Below are 18,044 nucleotides of genomic sequence, written 5' to 3'. Positions count from 1 at the left end.
ATCATACAGCAGGTCATCAGTACAGCTTATATCTCTTATATGGTACAACACATGTAGGGTCTTACTGTGATTCGCCTTGTCATAGACACCAACCTACCTGCATATGCCAAGAGGGTTCCACTGGGAAAAAAATCCTTTAATTTATTATTTTAATTCTTTCTCTAATACAGTCATTTAGTTGCTGGTATCTGCATTAGCCTGCCTGCAGCAAAATTACATTTTGAGCTGAGAACATATTTATAGCAGTAATAATATGCTAAGAACTTTCTGTTGTTTTCAGTCATAACAAAAAGGTCAGCAGTAGGCGTGAAAGCCCACCGCTAATATGACTGTATTATTAAGCTAAATGTGCTTTTTATTTTACATACATTCATAAAAAGAAGACAAGGCCAGAGTTGAATTATCACAGCAGATTAACAGACAATAGAGTCTGAGCTCTTCCCAGCCAATGTGCTCTGCTCCTGAAAGGAATATGCAACTAAATGCTATCTTGTGCTGAAGTCCCATCTCCTCTCCAGATGTCCATCCTTTCTTGCACTTAATTCTGGTCACACTGATGCCCACACCAGAAATATGGAAAAGGGAATATGAAAAAAAACTGTTGTGCCTCCCTCCCATGAAGAACATCCTGGGTGGTACGAGGAGACAAAGAGGGTCCCGTAGTCTGTATGAAAATCATGTCCGAAGCCAGCTGCAAGTTAAAAGTTGGCAACAATCCATTTATGTAACTGCTTTCTGATGATCAGATGAGGGATATGCTACCAGACCCAGAAAAAACAAATATGGTCACTTCTCTTCTGCCTTACCACATTAACGTCCAACTGTCGTACAGACTATTCCTGCCAAGGCATGGACTCAGGCTGAGCTGCAACCAGTAGCTCGCTTTCATTGCTTTTTACTTTAAATCTACTTTAAAAACTAACAAAGGTTTAAAAAACTAAAAAAAAAGGGGAGGTTCTGTCCCCTCCCCAGCATCTCAAAAGAAGAAAAGAATAACAGATTAATCAATTTAAGGACATTTCTGCATTTCAAAGGAAAGATATGAAGGCAGATATATTGAAATCAAGCTGAAATCACTGCTTGGGACTCTATGATTCCATCTTGTTGGGGTAAGACTAGGTTCTGGGGTGGTTCTCAGCTGGAGAAACTCACTGGGATAAGCAATTCAAGTCCTTTCAAGCCAGGTCAAGAAGATTCAATTCTATTGCTCAGCGCCACAAAACTACTACAGTAATACCTAGTCATGTGTATACAGCTAGTGAGGCATTGATAGTCCCTAATCTTGTTCTGGGTGTCTGTACAAATATTTCTGTAGTTTCAGCAGTGCTGGCTTATACCTACACCAGCTATACTTACAATACTACAGTGGTAACGAAAGAAGAATTAGACAAGCTATAAAAAGCTGCTATCAGAAGTCAAATATTTACTAATATGATTAAAAACTCAGAATCATTTTAAGGCCTATCTCAAAGCTAGCAATGATTAAAAAAACCCTGACAAACAAAACAAAACTAACTTCTGGCTTTTAATAAGAAAACACCAAAAATCCATGAAAATATCATGGTTTTCCATATAGTAGTGCTGAAAAAAATGCTGGATGAGAAACCACCTTTACTTACCAGTGAAAGTTTTTGAGGAAGGATGAAGAAATGACCCCCTGCAGAAGGACTGAATAGTGAAGATCTTGGCTTGATCAATTTTGCTTTGAACCAGACAGGATGCCAAAGTACCGACTTACTGCTCAGTATACTGTGTTGAAAGTTTGTGTTACTCAGTTATTATGCATGGGCTATGTTAAGAAGCCCTGAAGCTACATAATGAGACCTGCATCCTGTGAAGGTGTCTAATCCAGCTGGGCCTCTGACCAGCAACACTACTGAAAATGCATTGCTTTTTATAACCAGGTGTTGTTAACTCCAGGTTGGCTGTTTCTGTGCTGTTTTTACCTTTGGAAAGACCCCACAAGATTCAAATCCTGTTCCTGCAGACTTCCCAACAGAGCTTGCTGCAGGACTGGCCTTGAACCTCTTGCACAGCGCTGGCTTACTCTCGTGATGATGTTCTATAGGCATACAGAAGACATCCTGGATTGTCAAATTCTTACCTAGGCCCTTAACTGAGGTCTTTTAGGACAATATTGAAGAACATAATTTGGAGGCCAGCCCTAAATGCACTGCCTAATTAGACACAGCTCATCATTGTTACAGGAAGCCCCACAAAGTCCTCTTCAAGTAAACCATCACACAGATGGCTTTTACAGTGCATCTGTGAGGATACCACATTTGGGGTTATTCTGGACCAACAGAAAGGATATGTATAGAAGCTTTCAAACAAAAAAATGACCCATCAACCACCATTGTCATTTTTTACATCCCAATTTGGACACCCCATGCCTGCATCATTAGGAAGCATGGCAGAGGCAGAAGGAGTGTTGCAGACCCTGAGCCATGGGAATCGCCTAAATTGTAACCTTACAGAATGATTTATTCTTCTTTCTGCAGAAGAGTTCTAAAAAGGAACAAGCCAATGAAAATATCAGGATCACCCTAAAAGTGTACAGCAGCTGACAGAACATTCACATTTTCTTGACTTAGCTGCTATGTTCAGGTATCTCTAACTGCATAATAAAATCTGCTGCTGCACTAGAGTATTCAGGACAATATCAGATTCTCCTCTTCTAATATCCTGTGATGTGCATTGCACTACTATGATTTTAAGTAATTTATGCTTAAAGAGGCTGATCTGCCAATTACTGCTTCCTGCAGATGGCTCTCATTCCAATTCAATTTTATTCATATAAAAGTAATTACTGATACCTTTTCAGGCATCATCATATTAATAAACGTGTGGAGCAGGAGACGAGTTTTATTAAGGATCCAGTTTTATTATTTCAAAACTATTGCTGGTTATTCTAACTCTGGCTTGGAAGCCCTGACAGCTCCCTGGAGCTAATTGATTAATAATCACTGCCAACTGCATTTTAAACTTTAATTTTGGCTTTGGCTGACTAGACTAAATGATTCCCCAGAGCTACGAAACTACTCGCCACTATTGTGAGTATTTGGGCACTGGATGAATAGCTTGAATGTGTTTGAGGCAGTGAGCAGCAATGCTAGTTCTCCTAGATGCAAATTTAATGACACAGGGAAAACATAAAACCTTCTTTTTTTGCATTTCTGCCATGTCAAGAACACAGCTTGAACAGAAGAAGATGGGTGAGTACAGAACACCTTTTCTCAACCCCAGAAGATGGGTTAAGGATGGAATGCCTGGGCTTGGAGCCAGGCACTAGGCAAAGAGTTTAGAGAGCCAGGAGAAAGCAGACTTCAGAGGCTGGGAGGAAGAAGCTATGCCTCATATACCTTCAATAAAGCCCCAGCTGCAAACAGAATTTCACTAAAATAAATAATCCCTGTAGTCTGCTTTTAGTTTAAAAATACCAAGAGCTACTTTGTTGTAACATTTAAATGTGATATGGGCAATTTTAATTATTCTGGTTTTAGCTGACCTGAATAGTGCATGAGATTTCCTCAAGACAAATGGAAAAGGTCAAAGTGATTGTGTGAATGTGTTGAGCACTCAGAGCTTCAGTGAGCAATGAAGGTGTCTAGTTACTGTCAGGATACAGTTGAAGGTGACTGGTCTGTTATTAAAGACTTCTGCTTCTGAATTTCCCTAATACATCTCACAAGGTTTCTAAAAGTCATTTCAGATGAAATAATTTATTAAAGCTGCATAATCATTCAATTAGATGCAATCTCTTTTGTATAATACTATGGACAGATGAAAGCTGGATCTCAGTGAGAAATATCTAATGGCTACATTTAATAAACTGTTAAGAAAATTCATTTATACCGAATTTTATTTTACTGGAAATGAGAGTCATTAAGAGAGGATGCATTAAATTTTCTTAACTAGGTTTGGAAATAAAAATGTTATTTTACAGGAAAGAGAATCAGGCAAAGAAACCTTAACTATTTTTACCCCGGTATTTATGGACTTCACACACATAATCTAGTTTTCCCTAACTGAGGAAGCACTTTACAGCACGACAGTTAATTACCGCTAATGCAATTTATAGCTGCGGCAACGTATATGTGAAAACGAGGAAACTCAAACATCCTACTGCAAATATTACAAATAGATAAAGGCAAACTAACCTTTGGAAAAAAATCTGTTCACCAGGAATGCATGGGAAGCCTCCTTGGGCCCATGAGAACAAGTCAGCTTAAGAGCCACCAATCTCATCTGATACATCATTATGTGCAGGAGAAAATTCTTACATATGTGATGAGGAATAAAAGTGCTGTCTGCAACCTCCAGCTGGCTAACTCAGGAAATGTTGTTCCTAGTTTTATCAGCAGCAATGAAGTGGAATAAAGCTGCGTTGGTCATTTGCAGCAGTACTACAAAGGATCACAACTGCAAGGAGACCCCAGTCACAGAAGGGTTTGGAATATTAATCCACACATTGTGTGTTCACCCAGCGATTAGTATAGTTGCTAATGGCCTTGAGGAATGCCTTGAGATGCCACTACAGAAAAAAACCCATGCAAACTCCTCTGTCAGAATACGGAATTGAGAAAATCCTAGAGGTCTGTTGGGACTAGAGTTGTTGTAGGGCCAAAGGAAACAGAGCCTGTGTTCAGATGAGATGAAAGTTGTATGCCTAGTTTCCCTTGTGTCACTTGTTTGAAAGGAGACCCTCAGATAGCACAAGGACCTTGGTGAGTCACAGACTTCATCGCTGTTTAATTTTACCTATCTGAGAAATGGGGTAATATAACAATTTCTCAAAAGCTGTCATAACAAGGGTGAATACATTAGTGTCAAAATATTTTTCATTTATTTTAACAGAACACAGTCATGATATGCTATCAGGAAAGGCACTATAGAAAAGCCAATTACCATTACTATGACGGGGAGAAGATAGAGAAAATAACTTTTAAAAGCAAAAAAAAAATCCCTTTAAAGATGGGGCTGGTTATTCAAGAACATATTTTTCAGCTGATCCTGTAAATGACAGATGTCAGACAAAAACATTTGTGGCTTCATGTTAATGATGCTATTAACCACATTATTTCCCCTCGAGAATGTCTGAACAAAATGCCCAAGTAAATATTTTGACAGCTTTGTTTCACACTGAAAAAAATGGTAAGAAGCACAGAGAGACAGAAGGTGTCAAAGTAAATCACTCCGCAGCTTCTCCTGAAATATGCTTTGAGCTGTGTCCTTGTGACCGGCCATAACATTATGGAAAGATTTAGACAGACAAATTATTTGATTTGGAGCCATAAAGCAGGATTAGTGTTTCCTCATCTATTTCTCCCTTTCTGTTAAATTTAGTGACCACTTATGGTTATGGAAATTACAAGAAGAAATCTCTTTCCTCTGCCATAAGGTAAGTAGGACAATGAGCAGATTTAGGGAGACAGAACAGCTCCTGACTCTGATGGAGAAAAATTTAGTATGGACATGAGCTTCCTTTGCTTTCTCTTAAGCCATATGTTAGGGCTAAGCAAGCTACTCCAAAACCATTCCCTACAGAAAAGAGTTTATCCAGAATATTAATATCTAAGCCATAAGAGATTTGGTTCAGGGAAAGTAGTGCTAATCCAGCTGCTCTTCCAAAGCTCATCTGCATGAGTTGCATCATTAGCATTTACTAATTTGGCTGGAAAATCATGCAATCGTTGATGTTTCTAAAGCTTCCTACTTCTCAATGAGTTGAAAATACCACAGAGATATCTGCAGCATCTGAGAACTTCCGCATGCAACTAAGTTTAAAAGTCTTAGACCGTGGTATTTCAGAATGTTTTGTCTCTAGAAAGCAGAGCTGCTTACCCAGGAAGCCAGAAATGGCAAAATACACCCAGATACACCAGTATGGAGAGGACTTGCCTGAAGTGACTGAAATGACATTAAAAGAGTGATTCTGTCCATCTGGAGCATTTCCAGTAAAAGTATTACTGATAACCAGAATATATCTGTTATTTGTCAGCATTAGCTTTAACTTGACAAGTTTATCTTCAGTAACAGCTGAAGAAGCCTTGGTGCCCGCTTTGGCACTGGAAGTGGTACAACTTACAAACCACCACCATGCCGTGCCTGAACTCATTTGCAATGAGCCATGACTTCTTAATTCAGGCTCATCTGGGTTTTAACCTGATTATTCAGCTTCCAGACCAGAGCTGGTATTTCTGCACAGCACTGGACTATGCAGGCACTTTCCTCTGTTCAGTGACAGTACCTCTTTAACCACCTGCACTGCAAAGTTGGGCTCAAATGGAAGAGCTGCAGGCTGAAAATGTTGCATTCCTTTGTTAGGTGAGCCTTCACCAGGCAAAACCTGGATCACTCAGTCTGGATAGCTTATTTATAGGTGAAAAAGAGATGAGGTATACATAAGGAACAGTAATCTGCATGCACTTACTAAATTAAGATGTTAACTTGCTTCTTGCAAAGCAGTGAAATTGTTGTATTAGAACCACAAAAAGCAGCTAACCCACCAAGAAGTTAATAACAGTTTAAAAGCAATTCTTGAACAATATGACATCCTGGGGATGTCATGAAGGGGTTAGAAAATCACTGGCATGGCTCCAACACAGTTCTGTGTATCATTTGCTATCAAGATACAGGAAAGTGAATCCAGAAGCCAGGGAGTGTATAGTAGGGACTGAAAATCATCACGTCTGGCTGCCGTCAGACATCTTGATTAAACAGGCAAAAGCTGTATGGTGCTATTACCGAGAGTGTAACGTGACATTCACAGAATCCTAAATGCATGGTTTGAATAACAAGATGATAATGAGAACAATAACATCTGGAAATGTGTATTGTAAAGCCAGCTCTGAAACAGGAGGGCATCTGACTTGCTGTAGCCAGGCTGAAGTACGATGAGAAGCACTGTTCCTTTTACAGCCAGTGAAAAATTTATTATGGCTATAGCTGGCATGTTTATGCCAATGGTGTCATTAACACAGAACTGAGTAATAGTTTGAGGGGAGAAAAGAAACCCAAAGGTTTTTAGTATGCAGCAAATGAAATGCGAAATCTCAATGTGCTATGGCTCAAAGAAGAATCCAAAGTTGTAAGCCACAGACCAAAGCCAGAATGACAGGGAGCAGGAAGGAATCACAGACTCTCAGTCCCTCTTGTGTGAAGCTGGAAGGTGGCTCCAGCAAAACAACATGTTTGCTTCCAGGTCATGCATTTCCAGAACTTTCACAGACACAGGAGTTCAAAGAAGAACAATAGAACACATCAGTGTATGGAAGAACTAGCAACAGATGAAGGATTATGGATGTACTGCTTCACCAAAGCGGCAGCAAGACTGAGAAAACTGATAAAGCCATGTAAAGGATGAAAGCATCAGGATGGAGAAAACTTATTTACAAAATGTGGGGCAATACAGTGATTTAGAAAGCCTTTCCCAGTCCCAGGTCCAACACAGCAGAGCGATTTTTCTGCTTCCTATACCTAACAGCAAGTTTTGCCTTCTGCAGAAGGTAGTATGCTTGAGTGTGCTCACAGAATAGCCCTAAGTAGCATCAAATCTGTGAAGCAAATATGCCATCTCCGCCTACCCCCATAAGAATAACTGCTGGCATACCAGCACCCTAAAAATAGGAAAGGTGTGGGCATTGCAACAGAGAGCTTTGTAGAGTTTGTGAGTAATGCCGGGGCTGCTAGGGAACTGCAAACAAACTGAGGCGGCTTCATCAGACGCCATGGGGTACTGAAGTTACACAAGGGAGTGTAGGATAATGATAAGGTAAGTCACTCTTAATAACATGAGACTACCCTGCTGCGAACAGAGATAGTGGCTTCCTTCAAAATAAGGAAGGTCTGTCCAACTATTACCATCAATTGGAAAACATTCAGTTTTACAGGCATGCTGATTTAGATCAAGGAGAGGAATCCCACTTAGAGGCAGGTCAGGCCCTGGTAGAAATTAAAAGTCAAGCAATACAGAAAGTTGGAGAAGTGCTAAAACAAATTCACTGATCTCCAGAGTATTAGGAAAAGTGCAAGCCTTTGAAATCAGATAGTAGCAAGCGCCTGCCCAAGGTCATATAAAACAGCCGCAGAACAACGCCAAATGCAGATTTATCCTGTATCTGACTCTCTGGATTCATGAGGCTTCTTATGGAACTAATGAATGTGACAAAATGACTAAAAGCTTGTATGAATAGATTAATTACATCCATAGTTAATGCTTGCCCCAGAACCTTTAAAAAGTAGCCCTATGATTATTAAAGCAAAACTTGCCTCCACCAAGATTCCCTTAATCTCTGAGGAAAAGCAGTTCTTTCAAGACACCTTAAAGGCCCAGCTGTTGAAGGGAATTCAGTAACATCACCGTGTCTCATTACAATGGTTTCTCTTCAAGTTCACATACTATTTTTTGCTACGGGCTAATTGAGATTCATCACTTGAGCAGTTCTCCAATATTTTATGAAGCTTGAGATAACTGATGAGCTTTTATGTATGCTGCACCTCCCTATCAGGAAGAAAACTCATTCTCCATCCCAGAGGGTGGGGGAAGGAGAAATGACACTAAATGCTAATGTTAGTTGTTATCAAACCCAAGGAGCCTGTCTCTGGAGGGAGGAAAAAAGATCTGTGTATGTTTACATTTCTAGTGCATCAATCACTTTTAATACCTAAAAACTTCAGACACTGATGGTGAAACATCAACAAGATTGAAATTAATAAGGATTAAGGCCAGCAGCATAAGAACGACTTAAATAAGTTCAGAACCAAACATCAAGTCACCACGGACCACAGCTAAAAAATACTTACCCTTTGAGAGGAAAAAACAGCTTCAAAATATTGTGGATCAACAAAGCAAACTAAATCTGACACAAGCCTACTCAATGTACTTTAAATTTAGAAACTGTTTTTCAGCATTAATAAGGGTGGTTGTATTTGCTCAGAAGCTCTCCCAGTAGAGTCACTTGGCCTCAAATGTGGTAGGAGGAATCGTCTTGTGATTTCCTAAAGGGCCACAGTCATCTCAGCTGTTTGGCCACAAATCTCAAATGCTGCTGCCCTGTTTCCTGCCCAGCACAAGCCTCCTTCAAAAATCAGAAACTTCTTGGATGCAAACACTGAGTGAGCACTAAGCCACCATTTATTAATGCCCTTCTCCACATGGCTTCTTGTCCAACAGAAGTAAAAACCTGACATACTTTAAACATGCTATTTTTATTTATAATATATATACAGAGAGAAGAGAAATAGTATTAAAAATATCAAAGTATCAAAGTAAATGCATATAGCAACCACCCCTCAGATTTCTGTATTCTTTCAAAGGAAGAACCATGTTCCAGCTTTAAAATCTCCCATGCTTGGCACTGTTTGTTATAAAGTTTGATGGAGGACTGGGATCTGTTTCCATTCTGCAAACACAGCAGATAAACAACCGCCCTGGGCTGTACACTGCCTTCAGCAGCACTGCCACTGCACTCAGCAAAACCCACCTTGTGTTCTGCAGAGTCAGACTGTCTCCTCTCTCGATGGGAAATTCTGACTGTCTCTCATTTTTGTGCTTCTGTAACATGCCCTTGCTTTGTATTATTCTTATGGGCATCGTTAAAAATATCTGACATTCTCTGAATCTCATCTAAATTTAAATTAGGGATGGGGAAAGTAAGATCTACAAGAAAACTGAAAGAACAATGCATGGGGAACGTTCTGGTGACATGTATTACTAGTATAATATAAACCATTACAGAAAGAAAACATACTTCAGCAGCTTATTTTTAAAGTTTAAACACATGATAAATAAAACTCAAGGCTTAGGTAATTCACAGCAATATCCAGATAATATTATCTATTACTTCTACCTTGGTTGATATTAATCTTGTAATTCCACATACTGCCAGTGATATCTTTTCAGATCTCTGTCTATCCCTTTGATGGGTGATGGAGAAAACCATATGTGCAGATCCATATAGCAATGAACTTTCTAAGCCAAACACAAGAACAGAAGCATTCCAGGAGAGAGAGGCTTGCCAAGACAAACAAGTTCTGCCAACATTTTAACACCACAGAAGGTCAGCTAGGTTATAATTAAGTCTAATTACCATTTTCATGAATTGCAACATCTTTTCACTTTGAAGGCACTTGGTGCTCAGAAAAAGATGATTTTCTATTTTCTGTTTTCTAAGAATCACAGTAATGAACATTCTAATCTTGGCTTTAAACCTGAATCATCACTTATCATCATAAAGAAAAAAGGCATGTCATCATTAAAAGGAAGAGACTTGTGCAGTTTATTTAACCACTAATACTTTCAAAGTGCTGCTTTTCCCTATTCCTCTGCAGTAATTTTACAGGTTTTCCCTCTTCTGTTCAGTACCACTCAGGATTTCTTTCATTATTCCACATTTTCTTTTTTCCTTCTTGTAGTTATATAACCTTTCTGCTTCACTTTAGCTCCCTATTTTTAATCCTCTATATATCTTCAGATCTTTCTCTTTGCTCCCCAGCCAGCTGGAGAATCTGACTGTAGTAGGCTCTCTTCTATTTCCACAGGCATGCCACACTTGCTACGTTAGACAGAACTGCACTGGGAAACTGCCTGAGCTTATCTCATCAAGGGAAAAGGTGAGATAAAAATTGGTGAAGCAAAGACATTTTTTTCTCCCCTTTTCCCACATGTCAACAGAAAGCAAGAGAGGAAAAACAACAGGAGCCATTTGGCTGCTTCTCCTCTATCAGGAGTACAAAACCTGGTTCCTGCTCATTCTGGTCTCATTCAAATGAGAAAGCAGCTGAAAAGCCTGGTCTATCAAATGTCACCCAGCTCAACAGGGAGACCCTTCAGCACCCTTAGATATGGCTGGAGGCTGCAGTTTGATAGCTGGCGTCAGCTGCTGTTGCATGTGGCCATCCCATACAAATGGGGGAAAAAAGCCTCTCTCAATTTCTCGGATGGCCCTCCAACAAAACGATAATTTGACCTCTCTGCAGGCTGGCAAGGAATCAAGGATTATTTGCTTTTAGACTCAAATAACAAACCTGGAAAACTGGAAGAACTGGTCAGCTTGTAGCACACTGTGCCCAGCAGCAGGGAGGTTTACAAAGACCCCCAACAGGGGCTCACATCAGCGGTGCTGCCAAAGACAGCCACATGCTTCCGTCTAGCACTGCTCTTCGTGCGAAGCATCGCTCTGAATCCAGCCCTGTTGCTGCAGTGCTGGTCCTAAAGCTGTCAGGAAGGGCAGTATGCAATTAGCAGTCCTGCCCCCCACACGCTGCATGCCTTCCTCCCTCCTATTAATGCTCTCTTCATTAACTCCTCTCAACTAAAAAGATGAGGCACATCTTTCTGACAGTCACTCTGTGTCTCAGCGAAGCGAGAAGTGCTGCCTGTGGGCTGCCTGCTACTCCCACTTCATCTTTTAAATGGAACATACAGAGCTATTGCAGAAGCAGGGCCTTCTACAAGCACAGGACCCCTCCTTTTACTAGTTACGTTTTATTTCCTCCAATTAAAATCTTGCTAATTCTCCCTGATCTTACTGCTTGAAACAGAAATTTATTCTTCTGGTGAAGAATTCCACATACCAGAAAAGATGATTCTGAAATGGTTGTAGTCTCATACAGCAAATAGTCTCTTAATAAATAAAAAGGATATTTTCAGTCATCATATGGTACTTCAAGTTCCACCTGTCCTACTGGAGATTCACATGTCATCAGTGAATGAAGTTGCCACTTCACTTAGCAACCCTGATGTCATGTAAGGATTTTTATTGTAGGTGGGGCAAAATATAAACCCACAGCACCCTGTTGTTTACTTCCAATTATATCCTTCATCTATACACTTAATTTATCCTCCCACATATTATTAATGCCTGTAACCCTACAAAAACATGTAGACTGAAATCCTTGACCCACTAAAGTTGCTGGGGGTTTTGCAATGGACTTCCAGAGCTTGGATTTTAGTTTCTCTTTCCCAGCTAATACATTACTTCTCTGATTACTTTAAATACATTTCTTTCTGTTTTCAGTCTTGCTGGGTTGAAAAAACATCTGCGGTGTGAAAGGATTAAGCTATTTTTCTGTAATTTACAATGGTGGAAGATGGTCTCAGCATGTTTAGGGCTAGAACAGAGTCTATGGTTATGTTTGCTTGGCAGTTCAGCATCTTATGACCGTCCCTGTTAAGTCTACAAAATTCAAACTAACTGCTGCTGAAACAATCCCTCCCAACCTACTGCTATACATACAGCCCTTGAAAACTGTGTATTACAAGTCCAAATGACATAGTAGGTTTACTATTTCAAGGTCATTTGGTACAGGTTAAGTGAAACTTTGAGTTAAACTGGTTCAAATATTAGTTCAATTACAGTTTCATATACTCTCACCTAGCAAGGTGAAAAGACCATACAAAACATAGAATAGAATCATAGAATAGTTAGGGTTGGAAAGGACCTTAAGATCATCCAGTTCCAACCCCCCTGCCATGGACAGGGGCACCTCACACTAAACCATGGCACCCAAGGCTCTGCCCAACCTGGCCTTGAACACTGCCAGGGATGGAGCATTCACAGCTTCCCTGGGCAACCCATTCCAGTGCCTCACCACCCTCACAGTAAAGAACTTCTTCCTTCTAAATACCAGTAAAGTATATCAAGCAAAACCCTACAGCTTGTTCCTTTGCTTCCCAAGCCTGAAATCCGTAATCTAGAGATCCACCACTTACTAGCACACATACCAGAGTATAGTCTGAGCAGATGGTTCAAAGCCAACTGTCAATCCATTTGCAGTTCAAACCAGTGGTGAACTCCTCCAGCTGTTTTCCAGATCAAAAATATTATTGTCATTTTGCTATCACTGCATGCTGTGGGTTATGCAACAAAAATGCACGTGTCCCTCTGCCTGGAATGCAGTTAATTTCCTCCCTCCCCACTGAGAGTGGTAAGTAACAATTCAGACTGTCTGGATGCTTCAGTTTTGAGCATGGCCAGAGATGCGACCCTGGAATTACTCCATGGGGTAAAATGCTATTTGTAACACACCAGCCTGCTGGAGGTCTGACAGACAGGGCATATTTTGCAGTTTGGAAAAAAATAAGCACTTTTGTCCTGTTTATACGCGACCTCTTAGTGTCTGTAGGGTACTGTGAATGCTTTGCTGTAGTTCTTCAGTTTAACCATATGCTTTGCTTTATGTTGGAACAGAATCATAGAATAGTTAGGGTTGGAAAGGACCTTAAGATCATCCAGTTCCAACCCCCCTGCCATGGACAGGGGCACCTCACACTAAACCATGGCACCCAAGGCTCTGCCGAACCTGGCCTTGAACACTGCCAGGGATGGAGCATTCACAGCTTCCCTGGGCAACCCATTCCAGTGCCTCACCACCCTCACAGGAAAGAATTTCCTCCTTATATCCAATCTAAACTTCCCCTGTTTAAGTTTTAACCCATTACCTCTTGTCCTATCACTACAGTCCCTAATGAAGAGTCCATCCCCAGCATCCCTATAGGCCCCCTTCAGATACTGAAAGGCTGCTATGAGGTCTCCACACAGCCTTCTCTTCTCCAGGCTGAACAGCCCCAACTTTCTTAGCCTATCTTCATATGGGAGGTGCTCCAGTCCCCTGATCGTTCTTGTGGCCTCCTCTGGACTTGTTCCAACAGATCCATGTCCTTTTTATGTTGAGGACACCAGAACAGAATGTTGAGTATTCTAAATAACTAGATGAAGTAATTGCTTGTATTCTGAAATCAGCCACTATATTTGATGTATACTTCGGTATGCAAAAATAAGGCATTGTACTCTGTTAACTTTAAAATAGCAGCATAATCCCATTTAGATTTGCAAATATCTAAACATCATGCAGGAGGTTAAACTCAGACTCCATAATGCTCAACCACTTCATGCAATTTGCTTATATAAAGAGAACAACTGGAACTCCTTTGCTTAGAACAGTGCACTCCAGAAAGAGAACTGATTTCCTCAGTGCAATCTTTTCTGCAACGTGCCTTTCATCTTTGTAAGTGCAGCTAACCCAGTGGTATTTACATATCAACTACATGATCAGAAAGACAGGAGCTGTCTTTCTCCATAAAATGTTTGCACCATACTTAACATCTCTCAGCTCTTCCTGTGATATAAATACAAAAGGGTGATCAACTGTATGCTTGGGTGTCAACTGAGATGAAACATTAACTCAATACTTAACTGCAGCAATTTCCTTTAATGTGTTATTACTTGGTCCAGCTTGTTCTGGGTTTCTGGCACAGTTTACAGATTACTCCTGTGGGGAGCACCTGCAGTGGTTTTACTAATCCTACCTGGTTAAATAGGCCAGAGCCAGCTCAGATCCCGACTGCTTTTTGGGCTCCACCTTTTTGATAGAGATCCCAGCTTCCCTCATCAGCTGCTTTTCCTTCTTCTTGCGCTCTTTTTTTAATTTTCTTTCCAGTTTCCTCCTTTCCTCTGCAGTAAGCTCCTCCTCTTCTTCTGTTGCCTAAAAAAACATTTAAATGAAGTTTACTATTTCTATAGGAAAGCAAAAAAAAAAAAAAGCATAAAAGCAATCATGCCTACTTTGCATATGCAATGAAAGGACACAGATAAAACCAGAAGCTTCAAGGTTCGTAATTTTACTGTTCACTATACTTCCATCACCTCTTTACTCTGCTCAATTCACAGGACTGTAAATACTGCACTTGAAGAAGCCTTAGAACTGCCCTCTCCAGACGGCTCTACTGTTCTCAGCAGTACAGTAACCAGAGCACCTTCTAGCTATATATTAAACATACCTAATACTGGTTGTGCAAAGCCCTGTGTACCTTGGGAAGCAGGAGGGATTTGGACACAATGAAGCCATCTCTTCTGCACTATCTCCCAGTAGCAACCAAGCAACCAAAGGAGTACAGAATTCTTCAAACAAGACTCTTTAACTGTACTGGTCTTGCTTTTAGATATTTCTAAGTCCAAGATGGGTGGTGCTAATTCGTAGCTTATATGATAGTTACAGATCTGAGAGTCCCAAAGAGAGCTTTGATACCTTCATCAAAGGTACCAAAGGTGCTTCTCAGCCACCTCCATGGTCAGGTACTAAAGGTATGCACAAGGACAGTAATGATTTGTGAGTAACTCCATTAATTAATCCACTTGTTCAGCAACAGTTGTACCAGGTTCAATAAGACAACCTGAGCAAGGGACAGTTTCCTGCAAGGCCAGGCTACATTTATAAGAAAACAGGACCTCTGGGTAGGGGAAAACTACCCACTGACAGCAGTGGAAATGGCATGGATGTAAGGTGGCCCAGAAAATGTCTACCTTATCTGTACACAGATGGGCTTTCAAGCAGACTACTATATGACAAGGACAGAATAATGGGAGATTGCACGTGAGTGTTTGTTATTTAAATCCATAATTCTTCTGCTCAAAATAAATACAGTACATTTTGTGGTGTTTCTGCCAAATCTGCATGTCTCTCGAATGCTTCAGCTACAAACTGTTGGAGTATATGTATAGGGAGAGACAAGCGAGGCAACCTGAAGGAACCACCCAGGCCTACAGCAGCTGTGTTAGCATCTTACATCCCAAGACTGGGGAAGATAAAGGAATTTAACCACCACCTCCAAGAGCAATAATTTTGTTCACAGAGTGGACTTAGTTCAAATCCAGCAGCTTTACTTGCATTGTACTTGCCAGGTGAGGACCTCTGCTAGAGCATCGGAAACCCACAGACGCAAAACTGAGTGGGAGAGAAACGTTCTTCCTCCTCTCCCTGCTCCCCCCTCACCTGTACTAGGGAACCATAACTGAAACCTGAATGCACAAGATCAACTGCTGTATGGAAAAATGGCTGAAGCTGCCATATAAACTCAAAAATCTTTAGCGTTTGTGATATCAATTTGTGTTAGTTGAGGGTTTCCAAATGAAAAACCTGACACGTTGCTCTTAACAGTATTCTTGCTGCTGTTCAAGCAAAGGGTAGTTAAACAAGGCAATACCTGAACACAAAGACACCTGCTGAGGACTAATATTTGTTCAGTGTCATGTATTGTCTAACTTTACTTTGCCTCATCTTTTCAACTTTCTGTTTTCAAAGACAAAAAGACACCAATAAAGCAGAAATTAGAACAATTGTGTATGGGACAGTAAAAAGAATTTAGGTTGGGTTGTTTGTTTTTTTTGTTTAAAATACTTGCAAGCTACTTTTATGGAAAAGCCAGCATTCCTGTGCAAACACATGCAAAAACCCAACACATGTTGCATTTATACAGAAGACGTTTTCTAACTCATGCTGAGAATAAAATAACATTTAGGGTGAAGGTAGGTATGTAATTGTTAGACAGGAAGCAATGTTTTCGGTTGAAAAGCCACCCTGGTCCTTACTAAAACAAGAACGCAGGCGCACAAAGCCCAGGAAAACACTAAGGGTGGTCATTTATAAAGTGTTTGTGGAAGATGACTGCAGCAGCTGTCCAACAGACGACACACCACGGTTAATCTTCTTTTAAAAATCATGTAATGAACTTGTTTACTTTTCTGTGAGCCATGAAGCTTTCAAATAAAGCGACTGTGGCACATCATTAGAGCTGGCCTGATAAAGAGGCCTCTGCTTCTTCATACTTACAGTAAATGCATATCTCTGTACCTTCCCTTCCCCCCTGCATTCCTGGCATTATCAAAAAGCTTTTTATCCCTCTTGCCAACCGCGCCATTAAAAACAAAACAAGTTGCTCCCTCCCTGTAGGTCCTAACATAAATACCGAGCCCTAACAACATTTGTTTCCAGCATCGCAATGGATGCACTGTGGGCTGTCTGAAACAAGAGAATTGTTCCCCCTGTGGGGCTGGTGCTGTCCTGGGCATGAAAGAGTTAGGATTTACAGTCCCTTCTGCTAGCCCACAGCATCATCCAAGGAAAATCGGATTCATCAGGCTTCTATTTGGGACTCCCAGCACACAGACTGTGAAAGCGCTTGCAACCCTACAGCTCAGACAGCTTTTCTAGTTGCAATTGCACTTTTATCCATCCATGCCAACTTGATTAATCCAGCGGTACATACCACAATCCGTCCTTGACTGGCTTTTTATTTGAAAGCCTCAATTTTTATGTGCTTCATAAAACACCTACATTTGGTGGCACATTCTCTGCTGAAGCTGAGGGTAGTTTTATAACAATTATTAAAAGAACAATACAACCTAAACCAACCTTCCCCAAAACCTAGGACTCAAAAGAAAGCAAAACCAAACCTTTTGCTGGGATTTAAAGCCTAGTTGTATTTATTTTAGCTTGGATGATCTCTGTTATGATACTCTACTGATGCATCTCTCTTATTTAAATCAACAGCCTTATTTTTCAGTTTTGCTTTCCCTGAACCATTAGTGTGTCCAAAGTTTGTGATCCACTTGGATTAAGAATTTAAGTATTATACCATTATTTAAACATTAAATTTAAATTAAAAAAAAAAAAAAACAAGAAAACCAACAGGACTTCATTGTTCTGAGGTCATAAATATTCCACGTTGTCTCCTTCTATATTTATAAAGTGACATCGCAATTTGTAGTGCTACCATTTAGCCTTAACTACAACATTGTAAAGTCCCTATTTGAGCGTGAGACACTTGTTTATTGATGTGATAAATTTAAACCACATGCATCCAGAAAAACACAACACTTGCTTATTTGCAAAACCTGCTGAGAGCTACCACACCACCTTGGATCGTGGGCTCATTAGATCTCAATCTAAACAGGGTCAGGCTAGGTCAGCACACTTGAATGAATGACATTCAGAGGAGAGCCAGTGTTCTCTCGTGATTAAGGAGGTGGGAGTCTTCCACTTGGAAACTTTCCAGAAGCCCTGAAAAGGTGCTAAAAGGGGTATTGCCACTGGATGCCATATTGTGAGTAAAAAGACAGACCCCCAAATCTTTAACACTCATGCTTATGAAAAGCCATGTCACCTTTGCAAGGGTACAGAGACGTCAGCTCAAACACTCCAAAGTTCATACTATACCACTTCCATCTGCATACAAAAAGCTGTGACTGCCAACACAGTGCCCT

The 18,044-nt window shown here is 40.5% G+C and overlaps 1 protein-coding gene across 8 annotated transcripts in view; it reads right to left on the bottom strand.

Moving 5' to 3' along the window:
- CUNH7orf50 (chromosome unknown C7orf50 homolog) overlaps positions 1–18,044 on the bottom strand; it is a 125,791-nt gene that overhangs the window by 14,127 nt on the left and 93,620 nt on the right. For all 8 annotated transcript variants that reach the window (XM_061357040.1, XM_061357047.1, XM_061357045.1 and 5 more), the window contains one exon: positions 14,312–14,487. In XM_061357040.1, coding sequence (XP_061213024.1) covers positions 14,312–14,487 — 176 coding nt within the window. The remainder of the gene's footprint in view (positions 1–14,311; positions 14,488–18,044) is intronic.

This window comes from Neopsephotus bourkii, unplaced genomic scaffold (assembly GCF_033783945.1).
Source record: "Neopsephotus bourkii isolate Nb327-2 ecotype Australia unplaced genomic scaffold, CSIRO-AGI_Nbou_v1 NB_882, whole genome shotgun sequence".
Taxonomy (NCBI): domain Eukaryota; kingdom Metazoa; phylum Chordata; class Aves; order Psittaciformes; family Psittacidae; genus Neopsephotus; species Neopsephotus bourkii.
Note: the sequence above shows the minus strand (reverse complement) of the source record. Positions and strands in the feature narration are given on the sequence as shown.